A 25,477-nucleotide genomic window follows, 5' to 3' on the forward strand; every position below is an offset into this window, starting at 1 on the left:
CAGACTATACTACAAAGCTATAGTAATCAAGACAGTATGGTACTGGCACAAAAACAGAAATATAGATCAATGGAACAGGATAGAAAGCCGAGAGATAAACCCACGCACATATGGTCACCTTATCTTTGATAAAGGAGGCAAGAACATACAGCGGAGAAAAGATAGCCTCTTCAGTAAGTGGTGCTGGGAAAACTGGACAGCTACATGTTAAAGAATGAAATTAGAACACTCCCTAACACCATACACAAAAATAAACTCAAAATAGATTAAAGACCTAAATGTAAGGCCAGACACTATCAAACTCTTAGAGGAAAACATAGGCAGAACACTCTATGACATAAATCACAGCAAGATCCTTTTTGACCCACCTCCTAGAGAAATGGAAATAAAAACAAAAATAAACAAATGGGACCTAATGAAACTTAAAAGCTTTTGCACAGCAAAGGAAACCATAACAAGAGGCAAAGACAACCCTCAGAATGGGAGAAAATATTTGCAAATGAAGCAACTGACAAAGGATTAATCTCCAAAATTTACAAGCAGCTCATGCAGCTCAATATTAAAAAAACAAACAACCCAATCCAAAAATGGGCAGAAGACCTAAATAGACATTTCTCCAAAGAAGATATACAGATTGCCAACAAACACATGAAAGAATGCTGAACATCATTAATCATTAGAGAAATGCAAACTAAAACTACAATGAGGTATTATCTCACACCAGTCAGAATGGCCATCATCAAAAAATCTACAAACAATATATGCTGGAGAGGGTGTGGAGAAAAGGGAACCCTCTTGCACTGTTGGTGGGAATGTAAATTGATACAGCCACTATGGAGAACAGTATGGACGTTCCTTAAAAAACTAAAAATAGAACTACCATATGACCCAGCATTCCCACTACTGGGCATATACCCTGAGAAAACCATAATTCAAAGAGTCATGTATCACAATGTTCATCGCAGCTCTATTTACAATAGCCAGGACATGGAAGCAACCTAAGTGTCCATCAACAGATGAATGGATAAAGAAGACGAGGCACATATATACAATGAAATATTACTCAGCCATAAAAGGAAACGAAATTGAGTTATTTGTAGTGAGGTGGATGGACCTAGAGTCTGCCATACAGAGTGAAGTAAGTCAGAAAGAGAAAAACAAATACCGTATGCTAACACATATATACGGAATCTAAAAAACAAAACAAAAATGGTCATGAAGAACCTACGGGCAAGACGGGAATAAAGACACAGACCTACTAGAGAATGGACTTGAGGATATGGGGAGGGGGAAGGGTAAGCTGGGACAAAGTGAGAGAGTGGCATGGACATATATACACTACCAAATGTAAAACAGATAGCTAGTGGGAAGCAGCTGCATAGCACAGGGAGATCAGCTCGGTGCTTTGTGACCACCTAGAGGGGTGGGATAGGGAGGGTGGGAGGGAGGGAGACACAAGAAGGAAGAGATACGGGGATATGTATATATGTATAACTGATTCACTTTGTTATAAAGCAGAAACTAACACACCATTGTAAAGCAATTATACTCCAATAAAGATGTTAAAATAAATAAATAAATAAAATAATTAAAAAAAAAAAAACCAAGAGCCAAGAAAACCACCCTTTTTCTTGAGGTTGGAAAACAGTGTAAATATTTCATCAACTTCATTAGATGACATCAGGCCTAACTATAAAAAGCAAACAAAAGAAGATTTTATTTTTGATTAGTGTCTATAATGGAGAAAGCACAGCCAAATTAAATGATTTTCTTCAAAAAAGCAAAATGTAGTAAAAAATGCTTAGAAATACTACTTAACAATTCCCAGTGGGGTCTAAACCAGCACCCAGAAATCAAACACTTTCATATTTCTGTAGCAAAATGTATGAATACTTGAAAATGTCCTCGTTTTATTTTAGATCTAGATCTGCCATCAAGTAAGTTAATATTAGGTCAGCTTTTGTTGTCAATTTCTGTTTTTAGAACTTTGTGGATTTTGGATAAAAGACTGTGGACCTAAACTGAAAAAACAGAAATAAATCAGGCACAAGTTCTTTTTTTTTTATTGCCCGCACCACACGGCATGCAAAACCTTAGTTCCCCGGCCAGGGATAGAACCTGTGCCCCCTGCAGTGGAAGTGCAGCATCCTAACCACTGGACTGTCAGGGAAGTCCCAGGCACAAGTTCTTAACTAACTTTATTCTTAGCTTAGAAAATAGTAGGTTACATAAATATTGTCTGCTAACCCTTGAAGATTACAAACTTCAAGATAGCAGTAGAAAAATTTCAATTGTTTCTACAAGTTACTTATACTATACTACGGAAGCTTAATTCATACAGCCAATGAAAAGCAAAAAGATTTTATTAACTTTATGATATGAAATAAAATATATAAAATGCATTCATATTCAAAAGGATAAATTCTTCCCTTGCAGTACTTTCTAGTTAAAAAAAACTATTTCTTTATATTAATAAAATCTTGAAATTGCACTGTAATTGAGCATGGCAAGGGTTCCCACTAGCTTAAAAGGATAAGTGAAAGTGACTCTGGGGTAATGAAAAGTCAGCAGTTGGACAAAGAAATTCTCCATTTCTCTGTTGTTTCTGTTGTCCTACAGTTTGGAAAAAAAGGAAACTATGTAAGAGGAATCAGAATGCTTATTATAAGAAAAGTTATATGTTCTCTTGAAAATAGTAAATTATAGTGGTGAAGAACACAGAGCCTGGAGTTAGTCAATAAGTAGATAATCAAATTCCAGCTCCACCTTTTACTAGCTTTGTGACCTTAGGAAGTTAGTAAGTGCTCTTATGCCTCAGTTTCATCTACAAATGCGAAAAATAATAGAATGTACCACATAAAGTTGTTAATGAAAATTAAATGCTAAACAAAAATAAGTAAAAAATAAACAGTGACAGGAACAGCAACAGGAAGAATAAACAGGTGATATTAGTAAATACTGGCAAAGTTAATGCAATATTACCAATCAAAATTTTCTGTGATTTTAATCACTTTTTAAACCCAGACTGGCTTAGAAATTTTTTAAAATACAATAAATGTTTACCTTGCATTTTATTAACTGAAATATCATGAACTGAAATAATTAGTAGCTCTGTCTTTTTGTAATAATGAATAACCATTACCTGAACTTACAATTTCTGTAAACTCCTGAAATCCCTCAAAGAGAGTTACTGTGAAAAACTAACCAGTAGTTTACATGTATGGTTACCACTCAGTAAATAAGAATATTTGACAAGTCAAAATATCTAATTCCCTGACCATGTCAGACAGCCCATCCACCAAATATCATGGTACTAGAAATAAACCACTTTGCTCACTAAACCATCTCACAAAGCACAGCACGAAACCTTACCTATCTTCATCTTTGTCATACAGTTGGTAATAATCTCCACAGCCATTCCAAAACGTGTTATCCACAACTTCCTGCCTTCCTGTGGCTCCATTTTCTGGTGTTATTTGGTTATCTTCTGTTTCCCTCTGTGTAACTCTTGCGAACGGCAGATCCAAGAACATACAATCATGTTCTCCATCATAGTCATCACATTTTATTAAGAGGTCATCTGAGCCATTTTCCTCAACTTCCAAAGCCTCTCTCCACCTCTGAACACTTCTTTGCTTAGCCTCATGCCTATTAAAACCTGTTTCTTGGTCCACCTGGCTTGAACTTATCAGTTTCCTAACTTTGGGCCTCACTACCTGTTCAGGAGAACTTCCCTGGTTTTTGCCCCTATCACTGGTATTTTGCTCACTGCAAATATGCCTGGGAGCACAGGCTGAATCTTCAACTGAATTTTCTCTTTGTCTCTCCTGGCTAGTATTATTTTGTTGTTTCTTTCTAACCACTTCATCTTCAGAAGAGGACCTCTGAAATTCCTGATTGTTCTGATTGACAAACTCAGTATCACCAGTTGAACTTTTCACTAAAGGTGCTGAATCTACCTCTTCAAACTCATCTCTTAATTCACAGTTAAAAGAGGGACCTGTCGGTGAAAGACCAGTGTATGCCTCTACCTCTCCATTTTCCAACTCAAACACTGTATTGCCCAATGCTTCCTGATATCTACCACCTTCCACAACGTCTGCAGAGAGCCGATGACGGTCATTATCCTCTCTGTGTCTGCCATCTGGATCATAAGAGTCAGTATGAACCAATGTAATTCCATTTTGGACACTTGAAGCATTACAAACTCCTGAAGTATATTCTCCCTCAGAGTGACTGTGAAGATCCGTACTGCTTCCTAAGGTCTCCCTGCCTTCCTCGCTATGATGTACTGCAGCAAAGGATGGACTGCTTTCAATGGTTTGATTCAATGCTGTATCACAAATGGGAATTTCTGCTTCAGTTTTTTCAAATAAAGGGTCATTGGGTAAAGAAGAATGAACTTGATCCAATGGACTGGAACCTTCACAGAAAACAAAAGAAAACATATTTAGAGGGATTAATTGAGATAACGTTTTATTTAATAATGACTCTTTAACTAGAAATCGTACCAATTATTACTTATTTGAGAATATGAGTGAATTTCTCTGACAGGTGCTTCTAGGCTCCCTAACTTAACTGGGAGGGCGGACTGGTTACCCTATGGGTTCATTTATGCCACTGTGTAGGCTCTTAATATCCTCTCCCTCAGATGTCTTCTGTAGGTTTTTCACCTAAATCCTAATACCTAAAACATTCTGTAAAAGACATTTAAAAGAGAGGCTAATGAGAGACTAACAATGAGAGGCATAAGTGAAGTCACAGGGTAACCAATCTGCCCTCCCAGTCGTTGGACTGTGCAATTCAGACTTAAATTACTTTATTATATGTAGATTTTTTAAACGGTGGTTATAATAGATATAAGAACAGGCTATATATAGATCTAACAGAAATGAGACTCTACTGTGTTTTATGTCAATTCAGAAGATTATATCTCAGTCCCTAGATATATATTAGATTTCTATCCCCAAAATGAATTGTTAAAATATATCTACAATGAGTTAACTTTAACTATGTTACAGCTATCAGTGAAAAACAACAAAAGAGTCAATATGTTGATTCTCTTTGTCATAGTTTGTCAGAATTCTGAGACAAGAGTAAAATCCTATCTACTCTACAAATTAACTTTAAACATGACTATCTTTTACCACCACTAACATAGTAACAAAAAATGAAGATGTTAAGACCTGTTGGAACAAAAATTTATAAATAACTGAAGGGAAGTCTTGTCATATCACAAAAAGGCTGCTTTAACAGAATGACCTTAGCTAATAATTCAGATTCTTGTATATAAATGACAGTAAAAAAAATAACCTAGAATTATCAAGTTTGCTCAGGACAAGAGGAAGATGACATTCCAGCCCAAAAATGTGTAGTTATAGTACATGGATACCTGCAAAATACTTTTTCAAACTAATGAATAATTAGGAAATTTTAATTAAATAACTATGTATTACCTGACATTTATATTTTATATGATTCTAAAAGAATCAACTTAACCAAGCTAAATTATTGAGATACAAATAAAACAACAAACAGCTATTTAAATGTAATATGCAGGGAAAAATATACTCAGTTCACACTAAAAATTTTTTTGGATTGAAAGATGAAGATTTTCTCTGGCTGAAGGATGTGACAACATGTAATCACTGCCATGACAATGTAGTTATATTTTAATGATTGGCCATATTCTATCTTTTTCTATGTTTAAATGTATATACTATTAAGTTAACAGAAAATTTTGAAATGAATTTCTTGATAGGAAATGTATAAGATTTACTCAGAGACACACATAAAACCCACTCACTATTTCAAATATTACAAGATCAATTCTTACATGGTTATTAATAGCTTTTAAATAATTCCATGTTGCATACCTGAGGAATTTTCTTTTGGAACATCATCTAGTTCCAACACTTCATAGTCATCACCAGCCCTACCTAAGCTTCTTTCATGCCTGGTCATACATGGTTTGAAACTGACATATGCATGTCTTCTGCCATATCGCCTGCCTGTGATTGTCTGATATCCTCCTGCTGGTTTGGGCCAGGCCGCCTTGCTGGCTTCTTGATCCATTGCTGAAAAACAGAGTTAAAAATAAAAGAGGCACAGCAATGACTCTTATTCTGACATTTGGGGTAATGTTTCAACATATATTGCCAAATCATATGCTACTGAACATCGAGTGCCCCTTACTAGTAATATAAAACATACTTGAAAAGAAAACATGAAATACTATATTATGAGAGTTATGTGACCCCCTTATCCCCCAAAATATCTTTTAAAATTTGGTTCCTTTAAGGTATTTCAGATTTTTATAACGTTACTTACCCCAAATTTTTTCCACTTGCCGAATTACTATACTGTAAAAGCTCCTTAAGGATTGGAGAATGATTCTCCAAGTTATCAAAGTACCTTATGTATAACTGCTCAATACATATTTGTTGAGTGAATTACTCGCACGCACATGATACAATGGTTTCAATTACGTTAAAAGTGAATAAATTCCAGTCAAAGGTAACAAGTACTTTCTTTAAATGGTATCTGTACAATTATAAAGAACTAATGGGACCACAATAAAATATATCCCAAAGATCAGGGTCAGGTAAAATTCTCCAAAAGAAAACAGTGGTGAGCCAAGTCAAACTTTTCAAAACTACCAATGGTATACATATGGTATGTATGAAAAGAAAAAACCATCAACATTTGAACAAGTCGAATACTAAGTTCTGATGCCTGAGGGATATATAGTAGCAACAGTAGCATCTTTTACTGAGTAGGACATTATCTCATATATACATAGAGCAAAAGTTTGCTTAGTCAATTGAGTTTTACATATATTATGCAGGAACTAAACAAAATATTTTCTCACAGTATACGGAATAGTCAATAAATGAAAAAGTTACACATTTTTGTTTTATTGCATTGCAATAAGAAATATAATTGCTTTTAAGCACAAAAACAAACATGTATTTATAACATTATAATATATGATACCAAGTGTTACATTGTTACTTCATCCCCTCACAAACCTGTTGAGGTGGATACTGTATTTTATTTTAAAGAATAAAAAACTAGGGTTAAAATGAATTATTTAAGAAACTTGTCCAATAACCCAATATTATGACTCCAGAACCAGTACCCTTAACAACACCTCCACAAGAATAGTCTCCAAAGTGAAAAGCACAATAGATGCAAAGGGGGTATGGAAAGAAAATATGAGTTTCTATTTATACTCATTTTTATATCAAAAATTAGAAATTAAGCTTTATAAATATTCAATACATGGATTGAAACTGGCCTTAAGTAAGACCATGATCACATATCATGTATGGTACTCAAGGAATCTGGAAGGAAAAATATGAAGTTCTCAATGTAGAGGAATTGACAGAGACACCTTGCTTACCTGCTGGCTCTTTTTCAGTATACTGTGACATATATGGCAGTTTTTGTGTGCCCAGTTCAGTGGAATTATGGATGTTATTTAGCTTTTACTCACACAATGGATAAGCTGCAGGAGATTCCTACAAAGAAACCATGGATTAAACAAAGTATTAATAATACAGGCACAAAACAAAAATAGCAAAACTAATACTACTTCTAGTGAAGCTCTTAGCTAGCCCATAATAACACAGAAAAACACAATTGGATCTGACAAGTCAATCAAAAAACCTCAAAACTATGAAGATGGCTATTTGAAAAGAGATTTAGATCTCCTCTTGAAAAACCTTGCCTTAAGTATATATCATCCTTAAGAATGACAATGATAATAACACACAAATAATTTATAAGTAAAGAAGCAAATATATTGGGAGAAGTGCTGATTGGGGTATGTGACCAAACTGTTTGGGGGTCTACTACACACTATCTGCTTCTCCATCAAGCACTAAAGTTCCTTTAGCCCTGGCATTGTTAAAAGAAGTTAACCCTAAGAATACAAACTTCATTTTAAAAATGTATAGTGGTACATGTTAAAAATATATAGTGGCTTATGACAATTAATAATTAATGTGTATAAAAATGATACACTTATTCTTTACAATAATAGTCAATTGATCATTCGGATATTTTAATCCCCAAAAAAACCCATTCTAAATTAGAAAAACTAAAATTTACCATGCAAAGTATAAAAAGACTTCATCTGTTTTGAAATTAATCCATTTATTTACTATTTTAAAAGTTGCAACCTGTGCTTTTTTTAAAGTTTGTCCAGAGCTTAGCTTTTTAATTAAATACCTTAATTACTTAAACACTTGAGCTATTGCTAAACTGCCTTGTTACAAGATGACAGTTCTTAAAATTAGTTTAACTGTATATGTTATCTATCTAGCCATGTATAGCTATAAATTAACATACATAAAAGTACACACATTCTCCCATATAAATTATAAATTCAGCAACAGGTTGTACAGTAATGCTCTAATATAGCTAAATCAAGTCAGATGGTTAACAATAGCTAAAGGGTAAAGGAATATCAAGAAAATAATTCTACCATACTGGCAAAAACACAAGCTCTGATTAATATTGTTTTAATAGTAAGAAAAATAATCTGCAATTAACTTGAATCTTCACAGATTCACAGTATAATACATGGCAGACTCAAAGGTCAGCCATGGATTTAACTTCATGAGTATTTTACCCAAAGCCTTTTCTTTGAAATAAGGCAATATTCCAGGCACTATTTTCAATGCTGAGGATATAACAATGAACAAAATAGACAAATATTCCTGTCCTCCTAAAACTCCAATATGGGGTATAGACATTAAACAAATAAGTAAAAAATAAGGATATGTTAGACAATACATACTATGGAGCAAAACAGAGCAGAGAATTAAGAGCTGCTAGGGGTGTGCAGTTTAAAGCAGTGTGGTTAGGGAAGGCCTCACTGAGGAGGGATCATCTGAGCAAACACCTGTGAGGAGAGAGCCATGTGTAAACCTAGGGAAAGAACATTCTCAGCAGAATAAACAGAAGATCCTGAAGTGAGAATTTCCAGAATTTACCTTAGCAAGAAGTCTGGGATGGAATGAGGAAGAGAGAAAGTAACAGATGAGGTTAGAAAGTTAATTAGGGAGAAGGGAGTAAGGTGGAACAGATTACATAGGTCTTTACAGGATAATAAAAAAAACGTAGGTTTCATTTTGAGTGAGAGGGAAAACCACCAAACAGTTCTGAGAAGAGAACTTCTGTTTTAAAAGGAACACTCTGGCTACTGTGTTTAGATGAAGGGGAACAAGGTCAAAGGCAGGGAGACTGGCTAGAAAGCCATGGAAATACTGACAAGAGATCACAGTGGTTTGGACCAGAGTAAAAACAGGTGGTGAGAAATGGTCAGATTCTGGCTATGTTGTGAAAGTACAGCCAACAAAGTTTTCTGATATAGGTTATGAAAGAAGGTAAGGATTTGAGGTTGACTCTAAGTTTTATAGCCTGGGCAACTAGAAAAACAGAGTTGCCATTAACTGACATAGAAAAATTTGTGGAAGACGTAGGTTTGGAGAAAGTATCTTGAGTTTAGTTCTGGATGTGTTAAATTTGAGATATCTATTAGATATTCAAGTAGAAATGTTAAATAGGATGCTGGAGTTCACTGGACAATTCTGAACTGCCATTATAATTTGGGAGTTATCAGGATATAGACAATATTCAAAAGGGCTTGAACTTGGAAGAGATGTCTAAGTAGGCTTGGAGAAGGAAAGTAGTTCATGGGCTGAACCCTGAGACGATCCAAAACTAAGAGGCCAGGGAAAAAGAAGTATCAGGAAAACCAACCAGTGAGAGGGGCTTGTGAGAGAAAAGAAAAAATCCAGGAGTGTGGATGTCAAATGAAGACAGTGCTTTAGACCAAAGAATTGATCCACTGTGCCAATGCTGCTAAAAGGTAAAGTATGACAAGGATCTATAACTGACCACTAGACTTAGCAACATGGAAGATTACTGGAGTTCCTGACACGGGGCACCTTTGGTAGAATAGTGGGTATAAATGCCTGATCAGAATGTGCTGTTAAGAGAGAGTGCTGTTAAGAGTACAAAATCATGAAAATCGCTCTGTTTCTTAATCATACTTTTCTTCAACATGAATCCACTTCTTTCTAAAAGATTCTTTTTGGAGCCCTCCAACATCCTGATATAAATTTAGTCTACTTGTTTTCAAGATCCAACTACTTCCGTGCTAACTTTTGATGGTACTTCTGAGTTAGGTCCCCTGATTTGAAACCCATGTTTTCCTTTCTTTTGTTTGTTTGTTTTGGGAAGGGGTGTGCATTTGTTTGTTTTGTCTTTACTAGAAGATCTTCAAGTAATTGTTTCAGGAATTTTATGTAAGGAGGTAAACGTTGAGTCTTTCCATGTCAAAATATTTTCATCTTTCCCTTACACTTTGGATACAGGTCAAAACAAAATCATTTTTTACAAACTCTAAAAGGCAATGTTTTCTAAGCATCCCATGTTGCTGTTAAGAAACTGTTCTGCCAATTTATTTCTCATCCTTCTGTAAGTAAACCAATTTTTCTCTTTGGAATAATTAGGATTTTCTCTTAATAAACAGTATTCTATAATTTCGCAAGGACTTAGGCCATTTAAAAAATTTCTACTGCACAGCCCTACTAGGGCTGCTTTAATTTAAAGGCTTTCATTAGATTGTCTCAAAGATGTCCTTTTTTCTTTTCCTTCCTATTTTCACTATATTTGGCCCACGTAGTTTAATCCTTTGTCTCTAAACTTTTCTTTCTCATTTTCAATTTATGGAATGGTAGCTTTCATCTGCTTTAAATTCCAGCCTTCCAATATTCTCTACAATAATTTTTAAAATTTCTTGCACTTTCTTATTCCCTTCTTCTTCTATCATCATCATCATCATCATCATTTTCAATAGTGGCTCTTGTCTTATGAATAAAATGTAGACTAGAATCTTTCTGTAGACACTAATTACCTCTATTTTATCTGAGGCCAGCTATGTAGACAAATGTAACTCATTCCTATCTCTGAAGTATAAAAGAGAAAACAAAGCAAAACAGGGAGGAGAGGATAAATAATAAAAAATAAAGACCTAGCTGTGTGTCAAGATTAAAATGATTAATTCATCAGTGCCAAATTTGTACCTAAAGTTTATTGGCAACATTTGGTTTCTGAGTCTTCTCTAAAGAAACGTTTCCTTTGCTAGTACTATTCACCTAATAGGTAACATGATTCCTCTCTACTTGTGACGATTATTCATCTCAAATGCTTTGGAATCTTCATATACGTCTTCCTAATTGTAAAAACAAAAACAATAACCAAAAAGAAAAACAAAAAAACTCCATAAATGTGCTGCTGTCTAAGAATAAAGGAGTTAATCAGGGAAGTATTAATTCTAGATCTTCCAGTTATTTACCTAGATATCATCATTTATCATTTTAATTAGGATAGTACGCCAGCAGCTCTAGATAGGCAATGGAAACAACCTTCAAAAGAATACAAGGAAAAGCATGGGTGTGGGGTGTACACCTCCCACAGCAGAACTGAAAGACTGTGGTGAATTTAAAGATAAAGACCTTGTTTTAAGTGCATTATATCTATTAAACGCACTGTGTCCTTACATTCTCTAACAAGATACAAATTTAAACAGTTGTGAAAAAAGGGATGAATGAATGAATGGCAATTCTGTGCTCCTTTCTCTGATGGAAATATGAAAATAAAATGAAAAGAGACGAAGAGTTGGGAATACTTATATTCTAACTCCAACTCTTATACTTACACACATTAAATGAAAGCTAGCGGTAGTAGAACTAATTCAGAAAACTAAAAATCTAAAATAGTAATAAAAGAGGACCTTCAAGATGGTAGAGAAGTTAAGATGTGGAGATCACCTTCCTCCCCACAAATACATCAAAAATACATCTACATGTGGAACAACTCCTACAGAACACCTATTGAACGCTGGCGGAAGACCTCAGACTTCCCAAAAGGCAAGAAACTCCCCACGTACCTGGCCGTGTGGCTGACAGGGTCTAGGTGTTCCAGCCCGGTGTCAGGCCTCAGCCTCTGAGGTGGGAGAGCTCAGTTCAGGACACTGGACCACCAGAAACCTCCAGGCCGACATAATATCAATCCACGAGAGCTCTCCCAGAGATCTCTGTCTCAATGCTAAGACCCAGCTCCACTCAACGACCAGCAAGCTCCAGTGCTAGACACCCCATGCCAAACAACTAGCAAGACAGGAACACAACCCCACCCATTAGCAGAGAGGCTGCCTAAAATCGTAAGTTCACGAACACCCCAAAACACACCACCTGACACAGTCCTGCCCACCAGAAAGACAAGATCCAGCCTCATTCAACAGAACACAGGAACCAGTCCCCTCCACTAGAAAGCCTACATAACGCACTGAACCAGCCTTACCCACTGGGGGCAGACACCAAAAACAACGGGAACTATGAACCTGCAGCCTGTAAAAAGGAGACCCCAAACAAAGTAAGGTAAGCAAAAGAAGAAGACAGAGAAATACACAGCAAATGAAGAAGCAAAGTAAAAACCAACCAGACCAAACAAATGAAGAGGAAATAAGCAGTCTACGTGAAAGAGAATTCAGAGTAATGATAGTAAAGATGATCCAAAATCTTGGGAATAGAAGAAAATACAAGGACCTGGAATAACTAAAGAGCAAACAATGATGAAAAACACAATAAATGAAATTAAAAATTCTCTAAAAGGAATCAACAGCACAATAACTGAGGTAGAAAAATGGATAAGTGACCTGGAAGATAAAATAGTGGAAATAGTTACAGCAGAACAGAATAAAAAAAAAATAATGAAAAAAATTGAGGACAGTCTCAGAGACCTCTGGGACAACATTTAAACACACCAACATTCGAATTTTAGGGGTCCCAGAAGAAGAAGAGAAAAAGAAAGGGACTGAGAAAATATTTGAAGAGATTATAGTTGACAACTTCCCTAACATGGGAGAGGAAATAGTCAATCAAGTCCAGGAAATGCAGAAAGTCCCACACAGGATAAATCCAAGGAGAAACACGCCAAGACACATATTAATTAAACTATCAAAAATTAAATACAAAGAAAAAATATTGAAAGCAGCAAGGGAAAAGCAACAAATAACATACAAGGGAATCCCCATAAGGTTAACAGCTGATCTTTCAGCAGAAACTCTGCAAGCCAGAAGGGAGTGGCAGGACATATTTAAAGTGATGAAAGGGAAAAACCTACAACTAAGATTACTCTACCCAGCAAAGATCTCATTCAGATTTAATGGAGAAATTAAAACCTTTACAGACAAGCAAAAGCTAAGAGAATTCAGCACCAACAAAAAAGCTTTACAGAAAATACTAATGGAACTTCTCAAGGCAAGAAACACAAGAGAAGGAAAAGGTCTACAATAACAAACCCAAAACAATTAAGAAAATGGTAATAGGAACATACATATTGATAATTACCTGAAATGTAAATGGATTAAATGCTCCAATCAAAAGACACAGAGGGGCTGAATGGATACAAAAACAAGACCCATATATATGCTGTCTATAAGAGACCCACTTCAGACCTAGGGACACATACAAACTGAAAGTGAGAGGAAGGAAAAAAATATTCCATGCAAATGGAAATCAAAAGAAAGCTGGAGTAGCAATTCTCATATCAGATAAAACAGACTTTAAAATAAAGATCATTACAAGAGACAAAGAAAGATACTACATAATGGTCAAGGGATCAATCCAAGAAGAAGATATAACAATTGTAAATATTTATGCAACCAACATAGGAGCACCTCAATACAAAAGGCAAATGCTAAAACCCATAAGAGGGGAAATCAACAGTAACACAATAATTGTAGGGGACTTTAGCACCCCACTTTCACCAATGGACAGATCATCCAAAATGAGAATAAATAAAGAAACACAAGCTTTAAATGACACATTAAACAAGATGGACTTAATTGATATTTATAGGACATTCCATCCCAAAACAACAGAAAATACTTTCTTCTCAAGTGCTCATGGAACATTCTCCAGGATAGACCATATCTTGGGTCACAAATCAAGCCTTGGTAAATTTAAGAAAATTGAACTCATATCAAGTAGCTTTTCCGACCACAATGCTATGAGACTAGATATCAATTACAGAAAAAACTGTAAAAAATACAAACACATGGAGGCTAAACAATACGCTACTCAATAACCAAGAGATCACTGAAAAAATCAAAGAGGAAACCAAAAAATACCTAGAAACACAATGACCCAAAACCTATGGGATGCAGCAAAAGCAGTTCTAAAAGGGAAGTTTATAGCAATACGATCCTACCTCAAGAAACAAGAAACATCTCAAATGAACAACCTAACCTTACACCTAAAGCAATTAGAGAAAGAAGAACAAAAAAGACCCAATGTTAGCCGAAGGAAAGAAATCATAAAGATCAGAGCAGAAATAAATGAAAAAGAAATGTAGGAAATGATAGCAAAGATCAATAAAACTAAAAGCTGGTTCTTTGAGAAGATAAACAAAGTTGATAAACCATTAGCCAACTCATCAAGAAAAAAAGGGAGAAGACTCAAATCAACAGAATTAGAAATGAAAAAGGAGAAGTAACAAGTGACACTGCAGAAATACAAAGGATCATGAGAGATTACTACAAGCAACTATATGCCAATAAGATGAACGACATGGAAGAAATGGACAAATTCTTACAAAAGTACAGCTTTCCAACACTGAACCAGGAAGAAATAGAAAATATAAACAGACCAATCAGAAGCACTGAAATTGAAACGGTGATTAAAAATCTTCCAACAAACAAAAGCCCAGGACCAGATGGTTTCACAGGCAAATTCTATCAAACATTTAGAGAAGAGCTAACACCTATCCTTCTGAAACTACAGGCTAATATCACTGATGAGCACAGATGCAAAAATCCTCAACAAAATACTAGCAAACAGAATCCAACAGCACATTAAAAGGATCATACACCATGATCAAGTGGGGTTTATCCAAGGAATGCAAGGATTCTTCAATATATGCAAATCAATCAATGTGATAAACCATATTAACAAATTGAAGGATAAAATCCACATGATAATCTCAGTAGATGCAGAAAAAGCTTTTGACAAAATTCAACACCCATTTATGATAAAAAAACTCTCCAGAAACTGGGCATAGAGGGAACCTACCTCAACATAATAAACGTCATATATGACAAACCCACAGACAACACAGTTTGCAATGGTGAAAAACTGAAACGATTTCCTCTAAGATCAGGAACAAGACAAGGATGCCCACTCTCATCACTATTCTTCAACATAGTTTTGGAAGTTTCAGCCACAGCAATCAGAGAAAAAAAGAAATAAAAGGAATCCAAATCAGAAAAGAAGAAGTAAAGCTATCACTGTTTGCTGATGACATGATACTATACGTAGAGAATCCTAAAGATGCAACCAGAAAACTACTAGAGCTAATCAATGAATTTGGTAAAGTAGCAGGATACAAAATTAATGCACAGAAATCTCTTGCATTCCTATACACTAATGATGAAAAATCTGAAAGAGAAGTTAAGGAAACACTCCCATTCACCACTGCAACAAAAAGAATAAAATACCTAGGAATAAACCTACCTAAGGAGACAAAAGACCTGTATGCAGAAAACTATAAGACACTAATGAAAGAAATTAAAGATGATACAAGCAGATGGAAAGATATACCATGTTCTTGGATTGGAAGAATCAACATTGTGAAAATGACTCTACTACCCAAAGCAATCTACAGATTCAATGCAATCCCTATCAAAGTACCAATGGCATTTTTCACAGAACTAGAACAAAAAATTGCCCAATTTGTATGGAAACACAGAAGACCCTGAATAGCCAAAGCAATCTTGAGAAAGAAAAGCAGAGCTGGAGGAATCAGGCTTCCTGACTTCAAACTATACTACAAAGCTACAGTAATAAAGACAGTACGGTACTGACACAAAAACAGAAACATAGATCAATAGAACAGGATGAAATACTCAGAGATAAACCCACACACATATGGTCACCTTAACTTTGATAAAGGAGGCAAGAATATACAATGGAGATAAGACAGCCTCTTCAATGAGTGGTGCTGGGAAAACTGGGCAGCTACATGTAAAAGAATGAAATTAGAACATTCCCTAACACCATACACAAAAATAAACTCAAAATGGATTAAAGACCTAAATGTAAGGCCAGACACTATCAAACTCTTAGAGGAAAACACAGGCACAACACTCTATGACATAAATCACAGCAAGATCCTTTTTGACCCACCTCCTAGAGAGATAGAAATAAAAACAAAAATAAACAAATGGGACCTAATGAAACTTTAAAACTTTTGCACAGCAAAGGAAACCATAAACAAGATGAAAAGACAACCCTCAGAATGGGAGAAAATATTTGCAAATGAAGCAAATGACAAAGGATTAATCTCCAAAATATACAAGCAGCTCATGCAGCTCAATATCAAACAATATCAACAAACAACCCAATCCAAACATGGGCAGAAGACCTAAATAGACATTTCTCCAAAGAAGATATAGAGATTGCCAACAAACACATGAAAGGATGGTCAACATCACTAATCATTAGAGAAATGCAAATTAAAACTACAATGAGGTATTACCTCATACTGGTCAGAATGGCCATCATCAAAAAGTCTACAAACAATAAATGCTGGAGAGGGTGTGGAGAAAAGGGAACCCTCCTACACTGTTGGTGGGAATGTAAATTGACACAGCCACTATGGAGAACAGTATGGAGGTTCCTTAAAATCTAAAAATAAAAAAAACTACCATATGACCCAGTAATCCCACTACTAGGCATATACCCTGAGAAGACCATAATGCAAAAAGAGTCATGTACCAGAATGTTCATTGCAGCACTATTTACAATAGCCAAGACATGGAAGCAACCTAAGTGTCCATCGACAGATGAATGGATAAAGAAGATGTAGCACATACATACAATGGAATATTACTCAGCCATTAAAAGAAATGAAATTGAGTTATTTGTAGTGAGGTGGATGGACCTAGAGTCTGTCATACAGAGTGCAGCAAGTCAGAAAGAGGAAAACAAATACCATATGCTTACACATGTATACAGAATCTAAAAAAAAAAAATGGTTCTGAAGAATCTAGGGGCAGGACAGGAATAAAGACGCAGACATAGAGAATGGACTTAAGGACACAGGGAGGGTAAGGGTAAGGTGGGACGAAGTGAGAGAGTGGCACTGACATATATACACTACCAAATGTAAAACAGATAGCTAGTGGGAAGCAGCTACATAGCACAGGGAGATCAGCTCAGTGCTTTGTGACCACCTAGAGGGATGGGATAGGGAGGGTGGGAGGGAGACGCAAGAGGGAGGGGATATGGGGATATACGTATACATATAGCTGATTCACTTTGTTATACAGCAGAAGCTAACACAACAATGTAAAGCAATTATACTCTAATAAATATGTTAAAAAAATAAAACAGTAATAAAGCAAAAGACTTAAGCAAACAGAATGATGAGTGTACATATATAAATGAACACAATATACACTGAAGTTGATACATACTAAGCCTACACCTTGAATTGCCTTCAGAATCATAGTTCTCCTACACCACTGAGTAGTCAACTAATAGACCAGCTTGTATAATACTTAAAACTTACACATTATTATTTTTGCGATGTAGCCCACTCACTTCAGTAACGTCACCATACCTCTGTTAGAATAATGTGCTGGTTTTATAATATGTCCACAAATTCTTTGATTCTTCTCCCTTCAAAAAGCAGAGCCTAATTTGTTCCCGTTAAGTGTAGGCTATAATTAGTGACTTGTTTCTAATGAAGATAAAATGATAGAAGTAACAGTGTGCGATGTACAAGATTCAGACACAGAAGACATTGTGGCTTCCTCCTTACTCTCTCGGCTCACTCTCTCTGGGAGAAGCCAGGTGCTACATCATAAGATCACTCAAGTAGTCCTATGGAAAGGTCCACGTGATGAGGAACTAGCAGTTTCCGCCAAAAGCCAGAAGAAACTGAGGTCTTCTGGCAATAGCCATGTGAATGAATCACCTAGGAAGCAGATCCTCCAGCCCCAGTCAAGGCTTCAGATGACTGCAGTCCCAGCCTACATCTTGATTGTAGCCTCATGAGACCTTGATCCAAAACCACCCAGCCAGGCTGCTCGTAAATTTCTGACCCATAGAAACTATGAGATAATAAATGTTCTGAGCTGCTAGGTCTATTGCTGCATAACAAATTATCCTGTATTAGATAAATACAAGCAATTTCAATTACGTGTACTTAGATTCTGAATTTTGTTATATTTCCACCTATCAGCAGAACAAAGATTTTCTAATACTATCTCATGAAGGTACATTTTCTCCCTTTAAAAGATCTACTTATTCTCAGCTTGGAAAATGCCACATTAGGGATGACAGTACCAAAATGAATTACACTGGTCTTTTGCTTGTTGACAGTGTCAGAACTGCTGCTTAGCACTTACACTCCACCTATCACCTAGTAGATACTCATTGAAAAGCTACTGGATCAGGAACACTTACTTTTAGAATTTACATCTAAATAATTTAAATGAAGTTTTAGGCAGAAGGAGAGAGAAATCAGTTGAACTTCCAGAGGAAAAGTTTCAACTGGAAGCCTGTATCTATACCACTGTGATCCATTTGCTGGGAGCCAGAAAAAACTCACTTGGAGAAAAAAAAAAAGAGGTGTTAATGACATATAACATTGTATTAGGTGTACAACATAATGATTCAATATTTATACATATTGTGAAATAATCACAAGTCTAGTTAATATCTGTCACTATACGAGTTATGAAATTTTTTTGTGAAAAGAACTTTTGAAATCTACTCTCTTAGCAACTTGCAAATATGCCACATAGTACTATGAAGTATTAACTATTAGTCACCATGCTGTACATTACATCCCCATGACTTACATATTTTATAACTGGAAATTTGCACTTTCTGACCCCCTTCACCCATTTTGCCTGCTCCTAACCCCCACCTCTGGCAACTACCAATCTGCCCTCTGTATGCATGAGTTTGGGTTTTTTTGTTTTTTAAGATTCCACATGTGATCTGTGAGATCACATGGTATTCGTCTTTCTCTGTTTGATTTCTTAGCAAAATGCCCTCAAGGTCCACCCATATTGTCACAATACCAAGATTTCATTCTTTTTAATGGCTAATATCCCATTACATATATATATATATATATATACACACACAGCACATCTTCTTTATCTATTTATCCACTGATGGGCACTTAGGCTGTTCCCATATCTTGGCTGTTGTAAATGATGCTTCAGTGAACATGAGGTGCATACATCTTTTCAAGTTAGTGTTTTCATTTTCTTCAAATAAATACCCATAAGTGGAATTTCTGGATCAGATGATAGTTCTATTTTTAATTTTTTGAGGGACCTCCATATTGTTTTCCATAGTGGCTGCACCAATTTACATTCCCACCAACAATACATGGTAATGAATGGTAACTAGACTTTTGGTAATGATCACTTTGTAATGAACACAGATGTTGAATCATAATGTTGGACACCTAAAACGCAGATACTGTTATATAAAAAACAGAACAAAACAAAAAATTAGTTCAGAAACAAATACAATTTGATCCAACTATTTGAAGAAGGAAGTCTTGATTACTCAAGCCCACTGGAATATTTATTTTATATTCTCCCATATTTAGCTTTACATATATGCTTCCAAAGTGCCCTAGAAATGTTTCTTAAAATTCATCTTAAAACAAACTTTAATAATTATCTAGCCTGCATTTCCTTTTAGTAAGATAATTCTTTAGTCATACAAAATTTTGTAATTATTATCACACTTGAGCTATAAATTCAGAAATAAAAACTTCATGACAAAATGAGTTTATGACAAACTCTGACAAATGCCACTAGAAAGCTGTTTCATATATGTTGGAACCAATTACATTGAAACCTAGCTTCCTAACATTATCTCATCGTTCCACTTTCAGCTGCTAAGGCAAAGTAAATATCCCAAGAGATTATAAAGTATCCATTTTGAACAATGTAAGCTTGCACTTGATTCTGTTTCACACTTACATATTATTGTTAATGTATCTCCAGATTTTTCATGTCTTCTATCCACAAGCACAAATGGTTGCTTATACATATATACAACTACAAAATATTCAGTACATCTAACTAGTAAACAATAAATAAGGACTGATGTGACATTACTCCCATATATCACTGTAAGCAACTGGACACATTACTAAAACTAACTGCAGTAAATCAAGTAATCTATTATCAACCACAGACTTGAAAGTTACAAGCTGCTACACAAGCAAACTTCCAGGCTATGACTGGCAAATTCTGCAAGGAACAGCTGCAGAAATGATAATACCTAAATCAGAGAGAAATTTTAAGGTACAACTGTTAAACTTCTAAGATGAAATGAGTTTGCTATCCCTAGTTACAAGAGGTAACCTGATAGAAGGCTACACTTGATTAACTACTACTTTTCTCTCTAAACTTTTTTGTAAACCACTGTAAAAGAGGAACAGTAAACTCAGCATTGGTACAGTGAAAATTACATTATAAAACATAACTCAAACATAAAATATACATAATCAGAAACAAATAATCCAAAAATGTTATATTTAAGTAGGTAAAAAACTATATTTTCAAATTCTGTTCTGGTAAACCCTCTATCTCACCAAGTGTTTATAAACTTCTCATTCTGTTAAAAAAAAAAAAAGTGTTATAAAATACTGTTTTTTTTAAAGACTATCAACAGCAATCTTTGAAAAAAGACTTGAATGAGCATACACCCAATACCCAACACACTAGAACAATATTTTCTATGTTTTACTGAAAGCGTAATTGGCTAAGGGGGAAAAAGATTAACAAAAGAAAAGTAAGATGAAAAAATATAGTATCAATTCATTAAAAAACAAGATGAAGAACATTCTTCAAATTTGCCTCTCATTTAGATAGGAAGATCTCTGATTCAAATGTGTCATAAATAAGGATGTTGCTCAACCTACCCTCTTTTGAGATGTGCAAGTCAATCAGCTCAGAATAAAAAAGCTGCAGAGAACTAACAACATTGTAAGTCAACTATATTTCAATTAAAAAAAAAAAGCTGCAGAGATTTATTTTCATGTCAATGAGTCAGGAAAAGAAAAAACAAGGGTACAGGAAATAAGGAAAATAAAAAATAAAATGTTATGTATACGAAAAGGTAGCAAATTTCATTTGATGTTAAAAAACACAAAATATGGTCAGAATAAGTTAATGTATCTGTGACAGACATTTAGATGTGAGCACTACCAAAAAAAAAAAAAAAAAAAAAAGGAACATATGTGAATGGGGGTTGGGGAGATACAGAAACAAGCATGGCAAAATGTTGAAGGAAGATGATATGTACACGGGGGTTCCTTGTACTCAATAGAAATTTGTTTGGAAATTTTCATGATAAAAACTTTTAAATTATTTTCCTTTTCTCTGCAATCATTTGTTGAAAAATTGTTTACGTATAATAAAGTATAAAACTCAAGTATACATTACAATTCAATGAATTTTTACATACGTCTATATCTGAATAACTACCACCTAGGTGAAGATGTAAATCATATACCATCACTTCAGAGGGTTCTCTCTCTCTCTCCTTCCAAGACACTGACTCCTCACAACCCAAAGGCAACCACTCTCCTGACCTCTATTACCCCAGTTTAGTTTTTCCTATTTTAAACTTCATACAAGTAGAATCATACATCATGAACTCTTTTGTGTCTGTCTACTTTTGCTTGACACAATGTTTCTGGGATTCATTCACGTTATGAACATCCTTGTACATGTTTTGTTTTGTTTACCTTTCTTGGGTACATCTGACCTGAAATTACTGGGTCACAGTACAGAGCTATGTTTAGCTATAACACATACTGACAGTTTTGTAAAGTGGCTGAAACAACTTGACATTCCCACCAGCAATATATAAGAGTATCAGTTGTTTCATATCCTTGGCAACACTTGATATTGTTTCACATCCTTGGCAACACTTGATATTGTCAGTCTCTAATTTCAGCCATTCTGGCAGGGGTGTGATGGCGCCTCATTGTGACATTTCCCTGATGAGTAATAATGTAGAGGAGGGGTCCCCAAACCCTGGGCTGTGGACCACTACCAGTCCGCAGCCTGTTAGGAACCAGGCCGCACAGAAGGAGATGAGCAGCGGGAGAGGGAAGCTTCATCTGCCACTCCCCATCTCTCTCCATTGCTCGCATTACCGCCTGAACCATCCCCCCTCGCCGGCCCATGGAAAAACTGTCTTCCACGAAATCAGTCCCTGGTGCCAAAAAGGTTGGGGACCAATGATGTAGAGCACCTTTACCTATGCACATTGGCCTTTTGGATAACTTCTTTTGTGAAGATCTGCCTGCTTTTTTGCATATTTTAAAAAGTGTGTTGTTTGCCTTTTTCTTTTTCATTTTTAAGAGTTACTTATATTTTCTGGATACAAGTCTTTCACCAGATTTACTTAATGTGAGTATATTCTTGCAGTCTGTGGCTTGCCTCTTCTCTTTAATGATGTCTTCATGAATAGAAATTCACAACTGATTGCAGTCTAATTTATCAGTTTTATGTTCCATTTAAGAAATTTTTGCCTACCCCAAGGTGATGAAGATATACTTCTAGGTTTTCTTCTAGAACCTTGATAATTTTAGCTCTTACATTTAGATCTATGATCCAACTCAAATGAGCTTTTGAATATAGTATCAGGTAAAAGTCAAGGTTCATTTTTTCCCAAATATCCAATATCCAATTTATCTAACACTATTAAAAGTGTTTTCTTAACTTCAGTGGAGCTTTTGTCAGAAACCAAGAAACGACATATGTGAAGGTCTATTTCTAGACACTCATATTCTTCCATTGGTCTTTTTGTCTACCTGGTGCTAATATAACACTGTCTTAATTACTGTAACTTTATAGCAAGTCTTGAGACATTTACATTTTGATATAAATTTTGGAATCCATTTGATTAAAATTTTTTAATTCTGGGATTTTAATTGAAATTGTATTGAACCTATAGCTCAACCTGGGGGAAATTGACATTTTAACAATATTGAGTTCCTACCATATGGAACTGGTAGGAACCAGAAGATGGAATATTTCTCCACTTATTTAAGTATTTTAAAATGTCTCAGCACTGTTTTATATTTTTCAGTGTAGAAGTTTTGCCCAAATTTTTATTATATTTATTCTTAGGTATCTTACATATTTTGAAGCTATTCTAAATGTACTTTTTAAATTTTATTTCATACTTTTTGGTTGCTAGCACACAACTTACAATTAATTTTTGCATGTTGTCCTTGTATCCAGTCACCTTGCTAAATTCACTTATTCTAAAACTTTGCTGGTAAACACTTTTTAAATTTTTTTCCATTTTTTAAAATCAACTTTTTTTATCCTGAGGGCACTGGTTAGAATTCCAGCATAATGTTAAATAAAAAAAAAGATATGGGACATGAAACAAGGTTTTTCATTGAGTATGATATTAGCTGTAGGATTTTTTTTTATTGTTGTTGATACTCCAGAAAATTAACAATGTTTTCTTCTATTCCTAATTTGATGAGGATTTTTAACACGACAGATGGTGACTTTTGTCAAATGATTTGTCTATCTACAGAGATGATCGTATGAGTCTTCTACACTGTTAAAGAGATGGACTACATTGATTAACTGTAAAACAACAAATCAACCTTGTATTCCTGGAACAAATCTGTGATATCTTTTTTACATATCACTGGATTATCTCAGTATCTATGTCCTTGAGAAATATTGGCCTGTAATTATCTCTTCTTTCTCATGTTCTTGTTAGGTTTTTCCTACCAAGATTATGCGAAAATCATAAAATGTTCAGGAAAATGTTTTCTTTTTCAGTTCTTGAAAAAGTCTGTGTAAAATTAGCATTATATCTTACTTAAATGTTTGAGAGGTTTACCAGTGAAGCCATCTGGGCCTGGGGTTTTCTTGGTGGAAAAGTTTTTAATAAATTCAATTTGTTTTTCAAAGATTATGACCTTTCATTCAAGTTATCAAATGTACTAATATAAAATTGTTCATAATTTTCCTTAACAATTTAATATCTTTACGATTTGTAGTGATGCTTCATTTTTTCATTCTTAGTATTGGTATTTTCTGTTGTCCCCCAATTTTTTCTTCATCAGTCACTACAGGTTTATTATTTTTTAAAAGTCTCCTCAACAAACTGTAAATTTTTCTGTTTCATTGGTTTCTACTTTTATATTTATTATTTCCCTCTTTCTGCTTTCTTTGGGTTTGAGTTGTTGCTCCCTTCAGTTGAGAGCTTACACCACTGATTTTGAACTTTTCTTCCTTACTAATATATGCATACAGGCATACCTCGGAGATATTGTGGGTTCAGTTTCAAACCACCAAAATAAAGTGAACAGTGCAACAAAGGAAGTAAATTTTTTTTGGTTTCACAGTGTGTATAAAAGTTACATTTCTGCTATACTGTAGTCTATTAAGCATGCAACAGCATTGTGGATAAAAAAAAAGAAATGGACACAACTTAATTAAAAAATATTTTACTGCCAAAAAAGTGCTAACTATCAGTGAGAAAATGCTGTTGGACAAACGGCACCGATAAACTTGCTCATTGCAGGGTTGCGGCAAACCTCAGTTTGTAGAGAAACAGAGTATCTGCGAAGTGCAATGAAACAAAGCACAATAAAAACGAAGTGTGCCTGTATAAAGCAATAAAGTCCTCTCAAAGCACTGCTTCAGTTACACTCAACAAGCTCTGATGTGATACTTCTGTTGTTTTTCAGATCAAAATATTTTCTAATTTCCATCGTGACTTCATTTTGATTCATGGGCTATTTAGAAATGTCTTGATTAATTTTCAAACATTTGGAGCCTTGCTAGCTATTTTCTGTTACTGAGTTGTAATTAATTCCACAGTGATCAGAAAACATGTACTGTATAATTTCAATTCTGTGAAATTTGATCACACTTCAAGGACCAGAATATTTTGGCAAATGTCCCAAGTGCACTTGAAAAAAAAAGTATAGTCTTCAGTCTTTAGATAAAATGTTCTATGAATGTCAATTATATCAAGTTGATTAATCATGTCATTCAAATTTTCTATTCCCATACTGATATTTTTATATAATTGTTCTATCAGTTACATCAAATGTATATGTAAAATCTCCAGCTATGAATGCACACCTATCTTTACTGCTAATTATATTAACTTCTATATTCAGAAGCTATGTTATTAGGTAAACACACACTTAGGATTATTATGTTGTCTTGATGAATGGACCTACTTATTATGATACTTTCCTGTTTATCTCTTATACCTCCTCCTTTATGTCTATTTTGTAAAGTATTAATATAGGCACATCAGCCTTCTTTTGGTGAGTGTTTGCAAATATTTATCCAATCGTTTTACTT

The 25,477-nt window shown here is 34.9% G+C and overlaps 1 protein-coding gene across 2 annotated transcripts in view; it reads right to left on the reverse strand.

Annotated features, from left to right (window-relative positions):
* Window positions 1–25,477, reverse strand: part of PJA2 (praja ring finger ubiquitin ligase 2) — a 78,534-nt gene that overhangs the window by 46,095 nt on the left and 6,962 nt on the right. For both annotated transcript variants that reach the window (XM_036847858.1, XM_036847859.1), the window contains 3 exons: window positions 7,406–7,523; window positions 5,877–6,077; window positions 3,373–4,423 (listed from right to left, as the gene is read on the reverse strand). In XM_036847858.1, the coding sequence (XP_036703753.1) occupies window positions 3,373–4,423; window positions 5,877–6,077; window positions 7,406–7,436 (1,283 nt within the window). In that variant the 5' untranslated portion in view covers window positions 7,437–7,523. The remainder of the gene's footprint in view (window positions 1–3,372; window positions 4,424–5,876; window positions 6,078–7,405; window positions 7,524–25,477) is intronic.

This window comes from Balaenoptera musculus, chromosome 3 (genome assembly GCF_009873245.2).
Source record: "Balaenoptera musculus isolate JJ_BM4_2016_0621 chromosome 3, mBalMus1.pri.v3, whole genome shotgun sequence".
In the NCBI taxonomy this organism is placed as follows: Eukaryota; Metazoa; Chordata; class Mammalia; order Artiodactyla; family Balaenopteridae; genus Balaenoptera; species Balaenoptera musculus.